General features: G+C 46.5%; 1 protein-coding gene across 1 annotated transcript in view; it reads left to right on the forward strand.

Annotated features, from left to right (window-relative positions):
* The window catches only part of TENM2 (teneurin transmembrane protein 2), a gene marked incomplete at its 5' end in the record, with an annotated part of 411,764 nt that overhangs the window by 383,244 nt on the left and 11,376 nt on the right, over positions 1 to 17,144 (forward strand). Inside the window, 2 exons of the mRNA XM_079918659.1 lie at positions 5,712 to 6,008; positions 7,479 to 9,093. Coding sequence (XP_079774785.1) covers positions 5,712 to 6,008; positions 7,479 to 9,093 — 1,912 coding nt within the window. The remainder of the gene's footprint in view (positions 1 to 5,711; positions 6,009 to 7,478; positions 9,094 to 17,144) is intronic.

Below are 17,144 nucleotides of genomic sequence, written 5' to 3' on the forward strand. Positions count from 1 at the left end.
AGCAGCAAAGAGCCGACACAGGCAAAAAAAAGAAAAAAGAAAAAACCGAATTCAACTAAGGGACTTCCCTGGTGGTACAACAGTAAAGAATCCACCTTCCAATGCAGAGGATGTGGGTTCGACCCCTGGTCGGGGAACTAAGATCCCACATGCCACGGGGTAACTAAGCCCACGCACCTCGACTAGAGAGCCCACGTGCCACAAACTACAGAGCCCACACCCTCTAGAGCCTGCACACCACAACTGCAGAGCCCATATGCTCTGGAGCCTGTGCGCCACAACTAGAGAGAGAAAACCCGCATGCCACATGTAGAGAGAAGCCCACACGACACAACGAAGAGCCCGCGCGATGCAATGAAAGATCCCACGTGCCACAGCTAAGACCCAATGCAGCCAAAAATAAATAGATATACTAAAAAAAAAAAAAAAAAAAAAAAAAAAAAAAAATTCAACTGAAAAGTAGGATCTGTGGGGCTTCCCTGGTGGCGCAGTTGTTGAGAGTCCGCCTGCGGATGCAGGGGACACGGGTTCGTGCCCCGGTCCGGGAAGATCCCACATGCCGCAGAGCGGCTGGGCCTGTGAGCCGTGGCCGCTGGGCCTGCGCGTCCGGAGCCTGTGCTCCGCAACGGGAGAGGCCACAGCAGTGAGAGGCCCACGTACCGCAAAAAAAAAATAGGATCTGTATAGACATTTTTCCAAAGAAGACACACAGATAGCCAACAGACCCATGAAAAGGTGCTCAACATTACTGATCCCTAGGGATGTGCAAATCAAACCATGATGAGATATTATCTCACGCCTGTTAGAATGGCTATTATCAAAAAGACAAATAACAAGTGTTGGGAAGGATGTGGAGAAAAGGGAATCCTTGTGCACCGTTGGTGGGAATGTAAATTGGTGCAGCCACTATGGAAAACAGTATGGGGTATCCTCAAAAAATTAAAAAATAGAACTACCATACGAGCCAGCAATTCCATTTCTGGACATATAGATGAAGAAAATGAAAACACTAACTCAGAAAGATATACACCCCAGTGTTCACTGCAGCATTATTTACAATAGCCAAGACATGAAAGCGATGTAAGCGTCCATCAATGGATGAACGGGTAAAGAAGATGTGATATATATATATAATATACATATACACACACACACAAACGGAATATTATTCTGCCAAAAAAAAAAGAATGAAATATTGCCATTTGTGATATGGATGAACCCTGAGGGCATTATACTAAGTGAAATAAGTTGGACAGGGAAAGACAAACGCCCTATGATCTCACTTACATGTGGAATCTTTAAAAAGAAGAAAAAAAAAAACAAGATCATAGGTACTGAGAACAGATTGGTGGTTGACAGATGTGAAGAGTGGGGATGGGCACAATGGAAAAAGAGAGGCAAAAGGCACAAGTTTCCAGTTACAAAATAAATGAGCAATGGGGTTGTAATGTACATCATGGCCCTTATAGTTAATACTGTATTGTGTATCTGAAAGTTGCTAAGAGAGTAGATCTTAAAAGTTCTCACAAGAAAAAAAAATTCACAGCTACGTACGGTGACTAATGTTAACTAGTCTTATTACGGTGATCATTTCACAATAGATACAATATTGAATCACTATGTTGTACACCTGAAACCAATATAATATTGCATGTCAATTTTATCTTAACTTTCAAAATAAACATAAAAGTCATTGATTAAAAAAGTTGTGAGGGGCTTCCCTGGTGGCGCAGTGGTTGAGAGTCCGCCTGCCGATGCATGGGACACGGGTTCGTGCCCCGGTCCAGGAAGATCCCACATGCCGCGGAGCGGCTGGGCCCGTGAGCCATGGCCGCTGAGCCTGTGCGTCCGGAGCCTGTGCTCCGCAATGGGAGAGGCCACAACAGTGAAAGGCCCGCGTACCCCGAAAAAAAAAAAAAAAGTTGTGAGGACAGTAAATCTTAAGTGTTTTTTCCTTTTTCTTTCATATCTATATGAGATGATGAATGTTAATCAAACTTAACGTGGTAATCATTTCACCATATATGTAAGTCAACTTATTATGCTGTACACCTTAAACTTATGCAATGATGTATGTCAATTATTTCATTAAAATCGGGGGGGAAAGTTAGCTCAAATCAGCGCTATAACAAAATCCCATTCCCAGGGACATGATGAATTTAGAAATAAAATCCCACCCTAAATTATCAATGGCTAATGATTAGCACCTATTACTTTTTTTATGGTTGGTACACCTGGGCCAAGAGACAAAAGGCCTCGATAGCTTTAAGTAATAGTGACAAACCTAAATGGTAGCAGTCTGAGGTTGGGGACCCATCTTCTGTGCTTGCCCACTGTGCTGTTCTTTCTGCATTCTTAGCACCTTCACATACTAATATAGTTGTTTTAATGATAACCATGCTTGTATATTTGATTTACAAGTTAACATCTCCGATGAGTACGCTATAGCACTATACATACATACAAACATACACATACGTACATGCACACACGATTATATTACGGATATATGATTTGTCTGTTGGTCTCCCCCAGGTAACTGAAGATAAGGCCTTATATCACACTAAGTGTATTTTAACCAATAATATGCTTCGGAATCACCCAGCTCCTATTCCCTAGGGAGCTGATTCAGCAGCTGTGGAGTCAGCCCTGCAGCCATGCTTTAGAGAGCATCCCGGGTAGTTTAGAATTTCATGTCTGTTGGAGAACCACTCGTCAGAGGGGGTGGTACAGCCTAGGGGTGAAGAGAGTGAGCTCAGGATTGGGACCCTGGCTCCTCCACTTACTATTTGTGTAAGCTTGAGCAGGGCACTTAAACCTGTCTGTGCCTTGCATGTAAAATGGGGATAATAGTGCTTGCCTGGGAGCGTTGTGAGGATTAAACAAGATAAAACATGGGCAGTGCTGAGAACACGCTAAGCCCATCGTAAGTTCTTGGGACGTGTTGCTTTGTTGGTGTTGCTCATCCTTGCGTTCCAGAGCAGGCATCATGCCTGACAGGAGCAGAGATTTAATGTTCAGTAAATAATAAATGCACTGGGGGTTGTATGCTATCAGCAAAGAGAAGCAAAAGGGAAAAGAATAAGCAAAGGGATAGAAGAATAGAAGCGTGGCCAAGGAGGTGGGATATGCATAGGCATGGTGGGGGAAATCCTGAAAATCCTTCCTCATTGTTGCCACAGTATTCATTCTGCCTCATCAAAAGTTAACGAGGTCTTGAACTGAAACTCTTAAACACATAGGATTAAGAATCTTGATGGCCTTCTGCTGTTGTCCCAAATGAAGCAACCCAGTATGTCCAAACTTGTGTTTCCAGAGGAAGTGATCTTTCTGACGCCAGCTTGTGGTCTGCTCTGGAACTCTAGACCATATCTTCAACATCTTCAGTGATTCTGACAGCATTAACTTTTGGGCCTGTTGAAAATATCCTATCACACTCACTCTTTGCTTTCTTGACGATTCTTCCCAATTACCGCAGGTTTGACGATACGATTCTTCCACTCGAAGCTGCATTTCGTTATAATCCCAAGAACTCACCACCTTTATTCTCTCTCCATGCCTCAGCATTTTTTTTCCCCTAAATGTTTATCTCACATTTTCTGTCCCCTTTTTTCTGGGATGACTCCATGAAGACAGCAATGGTTTGGGGGACCAGGTGGTCCTGGGTTCAAATCCTGCCTCTGCCTCTGAGGGTAATTGCCCATATATAAAATAATTTCTACCTACATTGTGAGAATTAAACTGGGATCAGATATGTAAAGTACCTAGCACAGCACCTGTCAAAGCATCAGGGGTTTATCAGTTTAGATTAGTTTCAACTGCTGGTAACAGAAATGAGAAATAACAGTATCTTATACAAGATACAGGCTTATTATTTTTTATGACCTAAAAGGAGTCTAGCGGGAAGCAATTCATGGCTGGTACAGATGACCTAGGTCATCTTGAAGACACCTAGGTTGACAGGGATCTAGACATTTTCTCTGGATGAACCATTATCTTTGAGGTTTAACATCCTCAATGTCACCCCATATTCACAAAGTGAATACTAGAGCGCCGGTGGTCACATCCACATTCCACCTAAGAAAAGAAGGAAAGTGGGAAGGACCAAAGGGTGCCTACTTCTTAGCTAAGTCTGCTTGCTTTAAGGTTCCCAGAAGACCCAGCCAACAACTACTACTTAAATCACTTTAGCCACCCCAGTCTCCAAAGGAAGCTGTGAAATGTAGTTCTTTACCTGGGTGCAATGCTGCTCCCCAATATAACAGGTGCCTGTCATGTTAGAATTATTCCTTGTCTCCTCCAAAGCCGCAGGGTGGAACCCTCTAGAGTCCCTTACAGTCTCTTCATCATTTGACACATCTCAGGGCCCTCAATGCATGTACGATATATACCATGCAGGAAACAGTAAAGCTGGTTCATTAACTAGTCAAAGTCTGAAGACCTGAGTTCCAGACCAACCTAATACTTCATTGCTGTGTGACCTTGAGCAAGTGTATAACCTCTGTTGGAGGCTCAGTTTCCTCATTTGTGAGCATCAACTCAGACAGTGGATGCAAACTGCCTAACACAATGCCTAACACAGTAGCCCTCAGCACACGCCAAAGTTACTATTACTATCAACGTCATCATCACCATCATCATTATTATCGTTAAGTGCTATTGAAGTATTAGGGTAAAGTGAGCAGGTGCCAGACATGTCTCACATCCCTTCCTTCTGCATGTTTACACCTTCCCTCGCCTTCAGCAGTCACCCCAGGGATGTCTGGATTTACAGTCAATTACATTGAAAGAGCCTGGGCTGAGTTGGCCTCATTTCCTTCCCTTCCAGCCATCCACTCAGGGCGAGCTGAATCCCTACAGTCCCTCTCCTTTCCCCCTACCCAGAGTCTAGTCTCTCAGCCCTGCCTTCTGAGACAGGCTCTCTTCTCTGATCAGATTGACTTCTAAATAAATATTAAATTACGTCTGGATGTGTTCCATCATTCCTCTCAAATCTAAGTAAATCAGTTCCTCCCTTTGTTGGAATTCCCAAGGCCTGTTGAGATCACCCCACTGATGTCTTGCATCCTTGACAGTGGCGAGATTTTTCTCTAGATGGGAGAATTAAAGGAGTTCACATAGGAATAAGGCTTCGTATTCCCAGATCTTCGTACAATATGTATATCTGAGACCTTCTCCTCACCTTCCTAGGTACCTTTTTCTTAAGGTTTCGGAAGAAATCTCTGCACCTGCTCTTAAAGATCATTAGCTATTCATTAGCTGATAATGTGCCACAAAAGGGTTGTAAGTGTGCAAATATACAAATCCTCTTGCTTCCCAGGGTGGCCAGTTAGAACCCCAGGGGCCAGGGCTATTGTATATGGCTCTGTAATTTGTGCACTGCCCAGGTTTTCCCGTTCACAGTCTCTACAACACGATGACACCCCTGTAACTGTGCAGTGCCCAGCCTACCTAACTGCTCATGGCAGCCATGCCCAGATCAGTCATCTCTGGCCATTAGCAGCCTTGCTCTATTCTAGTGCACCCTACAGAAATGACCACTTTCTATGTGTACTACGATGGGAAGGCGTTTAGAAAGCACTCCTCTTCAAGGGTATTTCTTCTTCCAGCGCACACACAGGCCCTGGCCACGCCTGCTGTGTCCTCCATAGAAGCCTGAGCTAACATGCCCCGGTGATGTCTTTCAAAGCAGGCCCGTTGTGTTTTCCTAGGTCCACGGAAGAAATCTCTTGTCCATTGACTATGACCGGAATATTCGGACAGAGAAGATCTACGATGATCACCGGAAGTTCACCCTGAGGATCATTTATGACCAGGTGGGCCGTCCTTTCCTCTGGCTCCCCAGCAGTGGGCTGGCGGCTGTCAACGTCTCCTATTTCTTCAATGGGCGCTTGGCTGGCCTTCAGCGCGGGGCCATGAGCGAGAGGACAGACATCGACAAGCAAGGCCGGATCGTGTCCCGCATGTTTGCCGACGGGAAAGTGTGGAGCTATTCCTACCTTGACAAGGTGGGTGGATGTGCTGCCCTCGCTCATGTGGGGCTAGCTCGCTCTCTCTCATTCATGCTTCTCTGTTTAAGCTGACCTGACAGGCTTTGCTATAAGACATTGTAACATCTTTACTTTGACTCTACCAGGGCTCCCCATGCACTCTCACCCTCTGGGAAGGAGGAAGTCTGAAGGAAAATGTTATTCATAGCCCAGCACTGTTACCATTAAAAGCAAAAAAAAAAAAAGTTCTAGACACTCAGTAATGGCAAAAAGGGTGGACTGTCCGATTTTTACCCCAAAATAACAGTGCTGTTGAAACGGACAGAATCATCCCACTGGCAGCACGGCTAATCACTCCTTATCACTAATCACTGGAAATGCAGTGATTCATTTCTGCCTTGCCCGAAATTGAGGCATCAGGGTAGGGAATTCTGCCTAAAACTCGAGCATGCGGACCAGCACCCTCCCCTACCTGGCCTATTGGCTGAACCAGCCATATGGATTCTTGCTATATATATTTTCCTGTGTCTGCAAGTGGCAGACTCAGGTCTCCGCGTCAGAAAAGGTCCAGTTGTAGCAGCGGTAAAAAGAGATGCCTTCAGGTCACGAGTCAAGACTTTTAAAGGCGGCCCTGGTCATCTGGTCATCAGACAGGGGCTTGCTCAGCCTGGGCCTCTCATCTGGACTCACCTCCACACCAGCCCATTTCCGTTTCTTCCTTTCTTGCCTCCCCATGACAGCGGTCACTTGCAGATAGAGCTGTTACCTCCTCTGTAAAGGGGCTGCTGTCTCTTTGGTCCCTTCTGAATAGTGTTCTCATTACGTCGTAAGATGCTACAATGGTTGACCAGGGGAGGCAAGAATCTCTCCACAGCTTCAAGTTTGAGGCCATTCTTTCCCCAAACAATCAATGCTTCTGGGTTACTTAATCTTTTCGGTAGCTTCTAAATGGAGGATGGGGTTTCTCCTTAGATTTAATCAGCGGTGTCCCAAAGATAGTATGTGCATCACACCTGTCCCCTGCTGGGCCAGCATCAGTCATTTCTAACCAGTCTCAGGATTTCTTGTCATTGAGCCTGGAGGCAAACTCAGTGCCTCTCACCTCAGTCCTTCAAACCCCTTGCAACTCAAAGTTATGGTCCAAGCAACATCAGTATCACCTGGGACTTTGTTCCAAAAGTAGGTTCTCAGGCCACCTCTCCACCACCCTCCCCCACCGGACTACTGAATCAGAATCTGCCTTTTAACCAGATCCCTGGGTATTTCGCATGCACGTAAACGTTTGGGGAGCGTTCTCCCAAGTAGCCACCGTGATCCGTAGAGTAGCATGCCCGATGAAATCAATTTACCCATAATTTCCAGTCTAAATTTCCCCATCCTTCACGGCTTCTGAATTGCCATTTAGGGAAATGGAATAAATTCTGTCCATTTGAGCACTTGGTCCTAAATGGCCAACTCATGTGTTCCCTTCCCCTTTCCTTCCTCCAGTCCATGGTCCTCCTGCTTCAGAGTCAGCGTCAGTACATATTCGAGTACGACTCCTCTGAACGCCTCCACGCCGTCACCATGCCCAGTGTCGCCCGGCACAGCATGTCCACCCACACCTCCATTGGCTACATCCGCAACACTTACAACCCACCTGAAAGCAACGCTTCCGTCATCTTTGACTACAGTGATGACGGCCGCATCCTCAAGACATCCTTTTTAGGCACTGGGCGCCAGGTATTCTACAAGTACGGGAAACTCTCCAAGCTATCGGAGATTGTCTATGACAGTACTGCCATCACTTTCGGGTATGATGAGACCACCGGTGTCTTAAAAATGGTCAGCCTCCAAAGTGGGGGCTTCTCCTGCACCATCAGGTACCGGAAGATTGGCCCACTTGTGGACAAGCAAATCTACAGGTTCTCTGAGGAAGGCATGGTCAACGCCAGGTTTGAATACACCTATCACGACAACAGCTTCCGGATCGCAAGCATCAAGCCGGTCATAAGTGAGACTCCCCTTCCTGTTGACCTCTACCGCTACGACGAGATTTCTGGCAAAGTGGAGCACTTTGGCAAGTTCGGAGTCATCTATTATGATATCAACCAGATCATCACCACGGCTGTGATGACCCTCAGCAAGCACTTTGACACCCACGGGCGGATCAAGGAAGTCCAGTACGAGATGTTCCGGTCCCTCATGTACTGGATGACGGTGCAGTATGACAGCATGGGCAGGGTAATCAAGAGGGAGCTGAAACTGGGGCCCTATGCCAACACCACGAAGTACACCTATGACTATGATGGGGATGGGCAGCTCCAGAGCGTGGCCGTCAATGACCGCCCGACCTGGCGCTACAGCTACGACCTCAATGGGAACCTCCACTTGCTGAACCCGGGGAACAGCGTGCGCCTCATGCCCTTGCGCTACGACCTCCGAGATCGGATAACCAGGCTCGGTGACGTGCAGTACAAAATTGACGACGACGGCTATCTGTGTCAGCGAGGGGCCGACATCTTTGAGTATAACTCCAAGGGCCTTCTAACGAGAGCCTACAACAAGGCCAGTGGCTGGAGTGTCCAGTACCGCTATGACGGCGTGGGGCGGCGGGCTTCCTACAAGACCAACCTGGGCCACCACCTGCAATATTTCTACTCTGACCTCCACAACCCGACTCGCATCACCCATGTCTATAATCACTCCAACTCGGAGATAACCTCGCTCTACTATGACCTCCAAGGTCACCTCTTCGCCATGGAGAGCAGCAGTGGGGAGGAGTACTATGTTGCCTCAGATAACACAGGGACTCCCCTGGCTGTGTTCAGCATCAACGGTCTCATGGTCAAGCAGTTGCAGTACACCGCCTACGGGGAGATTTATCACGACTCCAACCCCGACTTCCAGATGGTCATCGGCTTCCATGGGGGACTCTACGATCCCCTGACCAAGCTGGTCCACTTCACGCAGCGTGATTATGACGTGCTGGCGGGACGATGGACCTCTCCAGACTATACCATGTGGAAAAATGTGGGCAAGGAGCCGGCCCCCTTTAACCTGTATATGTTCAAGAGCAACAATCCTCTCAGCAATGAGCTGGATTTGAAGAACTACGTGACAGGTGAGGACCTGGCCACCTCATTTGGGCAGTGGCTCCCCGTGGGGTGGTGGTCCCAGGAGATTGCCAGGGATTTCAAAACGAGGTCTTATGTCCGATGCTAGGAGAATCCTGGAGGGCTGTGTATGCCGGCAGTACAGGATCTAGAGCAGTCAAGTGACGGCAGTACAGAGCAGTCATCAGGTCTGTTTGAACATGTCCTGACCACTTTCAAGTCCATTCAATTGAAATAACTTTTACAAGAGCCCTTACTACCCCAAAAGAGGAAAGCGGCCTTATGAAGGGGGAAAGAATGGGACTCTGGTCTCAGAAGTACCTCATTCAGATTCCCTCTCTTCTATTTATAAGCTAAAGGACCTCGGGCTAGTTGTCCAGTATCTCTGAGCTGTAGTTTCCTTTTCTGCAAAAGGGCACTCACAAAATCATCTCACAGAGTGATCGTAAGAAGGAAATGAACTTATGTAGGTAAAGTCTAGGGCCTGGCACTTAGACCGAGGATGTTCACAAAAGGGTATCTGCTCACCAGATACATCACCGTTACTAGTGAAGCAATGAATGAGACTAGGTACTGAAATGACTGTGACCCAGTTCCCGACCTCAAGACCAGGCTGGTGAGATACAAATACAAATAACCAATGATAATGCAAAGCAGAATTAAGTCTGTGCTACCATATAGGTGTTTGTTCAGTTATTTATTCAACAAGCATTTATAGTGGGCCAGCATGCTACATTCTGGGGATACAATGATAAGCAAGACAAACACTCTTCTCTCAAAGTGGTGTGTGTGTGTGTGTGTGTGTGTGTGTGTGTGTGTGTGTGTGTGTGTGTGTGTGTGTGTGTGTGTGTGTGTGTGTGTAGCACACATGCAGATGACTTCAGATTTGAAAATTTTGACATAGTACAGAAGAGCCCCGTGTCAAAGTGGGCCTGAAGGACGAGGGGGATCTTGTTTGGCAGAAACGAGCTCAAGGCTGAAGAAAGACTATGAGCAGAAGTCAAAAGGACAAAGGAAGCTTGGACACGGGTGTGGACGGAGGGGCCAAGGAGGGCAGATAATCTACTTCCTCATGATAAGTGAGAAATTGGTAAAAGGAAACATCCATCTATTTCCATCCATCTCCATCCATCCACCTATTCATGGATATTTTCATCTAATACATAAGTACTAGAAATGCAGTGGAGGGCAAGATAGAGTCCCTATCTTCAGGGAGATAAGCAAGGAAATCTGGATGGATGGATGGATGGATGGATGGATGGATGGATGGATGGATGGGAGGAAAAATACCAACTTTCAGCAAGGAATCTGGAGCCATCTCACCTGTACATGCATTGTAGAGGAGTAACAGTGGGGACCCCAATTCCAAGCCCCCCCCCAAGTTCCAGGAAACTCTTAGCTCTTGGCCAATGGGCCAGGGAAGCATCAAGCCCAAGGGGTCCCGACCCTCAGGTGGCCAGGGGTCACTTGTCCACCCCCAAGATTGGAAAGAAAGCAGCAGCTCCTTGGAACACAGGGCTGCCCTCAGTGCCCCATGCTGCGGAAAGAAATAGATGACCCTAAAGGTTAACTTGTGGCCCTGCTATGCCTCACTGACAAGTCCCAGAGCCTTTGAAGTTGAACCCAGCGTCCTCCTACAACAGAAGCAGCTGCTACCTTTGGAGTGCAGGAGTTTTGGCCAAGCCAGTTCCCTCCCGGTCTCCCCAGTGCGCCTCGTCAGGAGGCCCTGCCATGCTACTCCGCCAGGGCGTCCTCTCTTCCCCAGGGCTTGGCAGGGTTTGTGTCCCCCCCCCAGTTCACTGCAGTTTCAAATTAAAGGACCTCTCGGGAAAGTACACACCCATATGTATATAGTTTCAAATAATGATAAAGCAGGGAAGATAAATGAAGTAGGTAAAGAGTTAGAGAGTGGTGGGAAGTGTCTTGTATCTTTAGGGCACTCACAGATAGGTGGCATTTGAGCAGAGGCCATTATGAAGTGGGGGAGGGAGAGGAAGCGAATTCCAGCCAAAGGAAACAATGTGAATGGGGAGGCAGCCCATGCCTATCTCAGCCATAGGAGAAGAAGGCCCTGCCCCGCAAGAATGCGCTTCCCAGAGCCTGGCTTGGCACTGGATACCTTAGGGATGAACCAGCCAAAGGCAAATAAAAAGAAAGCCCTCGGCATGGGATGAACACACGCCCACAGCTGCCAAGACCCAAACAAAATCATTCGCAGAGCACAGCGTGCCTCCCTGCCCCCTCAGCTACTCTCCTGGTCCTCCTGAAAGGACAAAAAGAAATTCGAGTTTTCTGAATAGCAAGATGGCTTTCCTCGTTCCAGTGCTTCATGGAGACTCAATAAACGGGCATCAAATCAAGTTGAACTAAGTCCAACAAAACTGAATCCAGAAAACATTAGAAAGAGTCTAAAATAAAAGGTGACGCTAGAGAAGCTGCACGCACAGAGCTGATGTCCGCAGTCAAAGCAAAGTCAGAGGGGCTGCCGCTCAACGTGAGATGACCCCTGGAGACTGCAGCCCAGAAGAGAACGCCAAGTCATGCTCCGCCATTCGGATGTTGGCGAATCTGTAAACCCATCTTTATGCGTCTTGATTTGCATCGTAGGAGATGAGCAGAGGGGTTGAACTTGCAGCTCACAATTGAAGAAGGGATTAAGATGTAGTCGGCAGGAGCACAGTGGACAGAACTACTGTCTCTCTGGTGCTCAAAAGAATCTTTGCTGTTTGGAAACAGAGCTCTCTGAATGCAAGAGACAGCTGCTGAGGCTGGAGGAGGCTGTGTCCTCCCCCAAAATGCTGGCACAAAGGAGAGCAGCAGAGAATACCCGTTAGGAGCTCAAAGACCTCTGGGCTGGACACAGCTGTATCTACCAAGGAGGGGTAAGGGAGGGCAAGAAGTGATTCCTTTCCCACTCACGGGCTCTAAAGCTGCACCCTTTTTACCAGTTATCGTTTAAGGTAATATATTGATGACTGATATATCTGTGATACGAAAGATACTAGAGGAAAGGATATAAAAGACAGACTGAGAGATATAGACCCTCTCCCCAAAAACCTGCAGTGCCCTGGGCTTTTCCAGTGACAGTGAGTCCCAGGAAACTCCTCAATCCTGGGCAAACCAAGACCTGTGCTCAGGCCCAAGCCTGGCCCGTCCTCAAGCCGGTTCCTTCTGATGTTAGAACCTGAATACATCTCCAGACACCAATTCTGGCCTTGCCAGTCACTTGCTGTGTGACCCGTACGAATGTCTTAACCTTTCTGAGCCTTAGCTTCTTCATTGGCAGCACTGTGCCAGTCACAGCACTTACCCTGCAGTGCTGTGAAAAGTAAGTGAATCATGACACATAAGGCACCTAGCCCTGGGCAAAGGCTTATCAATGGTAGGAATGCATTTGTTACGTGTAAGCAGCTATGCACCTGAAGACAGGGAGTTCGTAGGTGAGGAGTGAAATTACCACCTTTGTGTAATTCTCTGGGGTTCCCAGGGGTCTCCAGCTCCACCCTGAAACAGATCCCAACTCTGCTCTGAGTGGCATTGCTTTGGCAAATCTGAAACCCCAAATTTGGAGGTAAGCGAACCTCCCATATGTCACCCACGATGACTCGGGTTGGCTTCTCCCTGGCTGTCTCTGGGCTTACAGACCCCCAGGCACACATGAAAGTGAAGTCGAATTTTGTGGAGTTTGATTTCCCCAAGTGAGGAGGGAGGCCCAACCTCCTTCTTGCTTTACTCTCTTCTCTCTCTGCACTTACCACCTAGGCTGCTGTGCTGACAGCGTGCGTTAGAGAGAGCGTGTGGGCTTCAGCTGCCCATGCTGTGAACAACATGGGGCGGGGGAGTGATGGGCTATTAGGAGGGGCCACATCGCCACTCCTACCTCAAGGACTTCCTCTCGACAGATTGTTTGGGGAGGCTGTCACCAGAGACAGCCAGTGACTTTGAAAGGAGGAGGGGTGTTTGTGTGATGACAGAAGCGCCTTCTGCAGGATGGAGGAGACAAGCAACTTGAAGAAACATTTTTCAGAAGAGAGTTAGACTTGGAAACCGAGCCATGTTAGAAACTTAAAAAGATAGAACAGATAGATGACATGAACTATTACTGTTCATGGGAGCAGCCATTAAAATGTCTGGTCCCAAAGGCAGGAGGTTGTTAACATCATCTCCTGGAGACTAGGGAGGGATCCCTGCAGGGGAGAGATCAAGTTGGGGAGAGTCTGTTGACGGCAAAGACCTCTCTCTTGCCTTTCTTGGGATTCCCTCCATATCCCTGGTGAAAGATGGGCTGAGTTTATATGTTGTTCAGATGAGGTATTAAATAACATGGAAACACAGATGGGAAAAGTTCGTTTCTCTTCAGTGATCTTTTTATTCTCCCAATTTGGCAGAGGAGAAAGCCTCCACTTGATGCTGGTGTGTATGTAACACCTCGTTAACACTTCTCATCTCCCTTTTTAACAGAGAGGGCAGGTCTAAGACTCCCCGGGTAGCAGGTAACAAAATCGTGCTCCAGCTTAATTGCGTTGTTTTAATTTTACAGTTATTCTCTGTTTGCATCAAGTGAGAGTGCTCTCCCACTTATGGTAGTGACATAAAGTTTCTTTTTTATAATGGATGTGCTTAAGTAGACAAAGCAAAACAAGTACAGGTGATCCTCGGATATGGCAAAACCACCACGATAGGTGATCATGACGGGTAACCACAAATACCCAGAGTCTGGTAACCGCACTGCACCGCGTTCACCACCTACTTCGCACAGAGGTGCTCTGTGGATATATGATCATCGCTAGACTAAAGCGAGGCTTCTGTCTGCTTGATGCTGACACACTTTTTAAGGCAATTTCAAACCTGTATCCTTAAGTGACGTTTTTTATTGACGTATAGTTGACTTACAGTATTACATTAGCTTCAGGGGTATAACGTAGTGATTCAATATTTTTATAGATTATGCACAAAAGTTATTACAGTACTACTGACTATATTCCCTGAGTTGTACATTACATCCCTGTGACCTATTTATAACTGGTAGTTGTAGCTTTTAACCCCCTTCACCTATTTATCCCATTTCCCAACCCACCTCCCCTCTGGCAACCACCTGTTTGTTCTCTGTAACTGAGTCTGTTTGTTTTGTTACATTTGTTCATTAGTTTTGTTTTTTAGAGTCCACATTTAAATGAAAATGTATGTTATTCGTCTTTCTGTAACTTCTTTCACTTAGAATCTCCTCCAGGTCCATCATGTTGTCACAAATGGCAAGATTTCACTCTTTTTTAGAGCTGAGTAATGTTCCATTATATATGTATATAACCACATCTTCTTTATCCATTCATCTGTCCATGGACACTTGGTTCCATATGTTGGCTATTGTAAATAATGCTACGATGAACATGGGGTTGCATATATCTTTTCAAATTAGTGTTTTCTTTGGATAAATACCCAGGAATGGAATTGCTGGATCATATGGTAGTTGTATTTTTAATTTTTGAGGGCCCTCCATACTGTTTTCCATAGTGGCTACACCAATTCACATTCCCATCAACACTGCTCGAGAGGGCCCTTTTCTCCACATCTTCACCAACTCTTACTGTTTCTTGTCTTTTTGGTGACAGTGATTCTGACAGGTGTGTGGTACTATCTCACTGTGGCTTTTATTTGCATCTTTCCGATGATTATTGAGGTTAAATGACTCTTAAATGGGCTATCGCTAATACGTGTACTTGCCACGTCATTCAAGGAACTTGTTTGTGTCTGAGGCTGATAAACACACTGTGGATTCCAGAATCCCTCTCATTAGAGGGTCTTCTAGGCCTGTATGTTTAGTGGTGAAGTCAGCATTAAACCCCTCATAGCAGTCCCGGGGCAGGAGGTGGGTAGACCTTCCTCAGCCCCTTCAGAAGCATCTTCTCAAGCAGGTACAGGTAGTTCCTCTGTCACACACACTACTCAGGGTGGCTTTTGCCACATATAGTCAGCGTTTGTTCATCCACTCCATGGATACTTATTGAGCACCTATTTTGTGCTAGGCCTGGGGAGACATCAGTGAATGAAACAGATTTTTTAACTCCGGGTCCTGATGGAGCTTACATTCTCGGTGAGGGAGACAGATAGTAAACAATAAATGTCATAAATGCCCAAATGAGACACATGTTCAAGTGTGGTAACTGTTTTGGGGATGGGGGGATGAGTGGAGGAAGCGGACTTGGGATTGCTGGGGGTGGGAACAGGCAGGGGTTAAACATGAAGTTGGCCTTATTGGAGGCAACGTCTGAGCAAGACTTGAAAAAGGGAGGAGTGAGACAGCCAGAAGATACCTTCAGGGAAGCACACTCCAGGCAGAGGGCTTGCCTGTATAAAGGCTCCGAGATGAGTGTGCACCTGGCATGTTCAAGAAACGGCACAGAGGCTGGAGCTGAGTGAGCAAGAGAGAGAGAGGAGAAGACGAGGTCAGAGAGATCACGGGCAAGGTCCTTAGAGACCATTAGAAGGACTTTCACATTTTCATTGAGAGAAATGGGGGATCGCTGGAGTGTTACAAGTAAAGGAATGGTAAGGGCCTTTTCCATGTCTAAAGGTATGTGGAGCACAGAAGTGAAAGCAGGGAGGCCAGTTAGAAATCAAGGCAAGAGATCATGGGCCAGGGCTGAGGTGGTGGAAATGGTGAGAAGTGGACACAGATTCTGGTCTATTTTAAAAGTGAAAGTAAAGGATTTAACCATAGGACCCAGCAATTCCACACCTAGGTGTATACATAAGAGAACTGAAAAGAGGTTTTCAAACATCAGTTTGTACCGTCATCAGAAAGTCTACAAATAATAAATGCTGGAGAGGGTGTGGAAAAAAGGGAACCATCCTACACTGTTGGCAGGGATGAAAACCGGTGTAACCACTATGGAGAACAATATGGAGGTTCCTAAAAAAACTAAAAATAGAACTACCATATAATCCAGCAATCCCACTCCTGGGCATATATCCAGAAAAGATGAAACTATAACTCAGAAAGATACATGCACCCCAATGTTCATAGCAGCACTATTTACAATAGCCAAGACATGGAAGCAACCTAAGCCCATCAACAGATGGATAAAGATGTGGCATATATATACAATGGAATATTACTCAGCCATAAAAAAGAATGAAATAATGCCATTTGCCCCAATATGAGTGGACCTAGAGATTATCATACTAAGTGAAAAAATCAGAGAAAGACAAATATTATATGATACTGCTTATATGTAGAATCTAAAAAATAGTACAAATTAAGTTATTTAAAAACAGAAACAAACTCACAGGCAGAGAAAAAAACTTACGGTTACCAAAGGGGATGGGAGGAGGGAGGGATAAATTAGGAGTTTGAGATTAACAGATACACACTACTATATATAAAAGAGATACACAAAAAGGACCTGCTGTATTGCACAGGGAACTATATTCAATATTTTGTAATCAGCTATAATGGAAAAGAGTTTGAAAAAGAATATATATGTAGAGCCCCTCGATTCCAGACAAGATGGCAGAGTAGAAGGACTTTCACTCACTTCTTCTCATGAAAACACCAAAATCTCAACTAACCGCTGAACACCAAAATCACAACTGCTGAACAACCATCAACAAAAAAGGTATTTTACCTACCAAAGACAAGGAAGAAGTCACAATGAGACAGGAGAAGGAGTGCCTTCACTCTATAATCAAATCCCATACCTGCTGCGTGGGCGACCCATGAACTGGAAAATAATTATATTGCAGAGGTTCTCCCACCGGAGTGACTTCTGAGCCCCATGTCAGGCTCCCCAGCCTGAGGATCTGGCAACAGGAGAAGGAGCCCCAGAGCATTTGACTTGGAAGGCCAGAGGAGCTTGAGTGCAGGAGCTCCACAGGACTGGAGGAAACAGAGACTCCACTCTTAGAGGATGCACACAAGATTTCACATGCACTGGGCCCAGCACAAAGCAGTGACTCCACAGGAGCCTGGGCTAGACCTACCTGCGGGTCTTGGAGGGTCTCCTGGGGAGGCGGCAGTTGGCTGGGGCTCACTGTGGGGGCAGGAACACTGGTGGTGGAG

This window comes from Stenella coeruleoalba (assembly GCF_951394435.1).
Source record: "Stenella coeruleoalba genome assembly, chromosome: 3".
Lineage (NCBI taxonomy): Eukaryota > Metazoa > Chordata > Mammalia > Artiodactyla > Delphinidae > Stenella > Stenella coeruleoalba.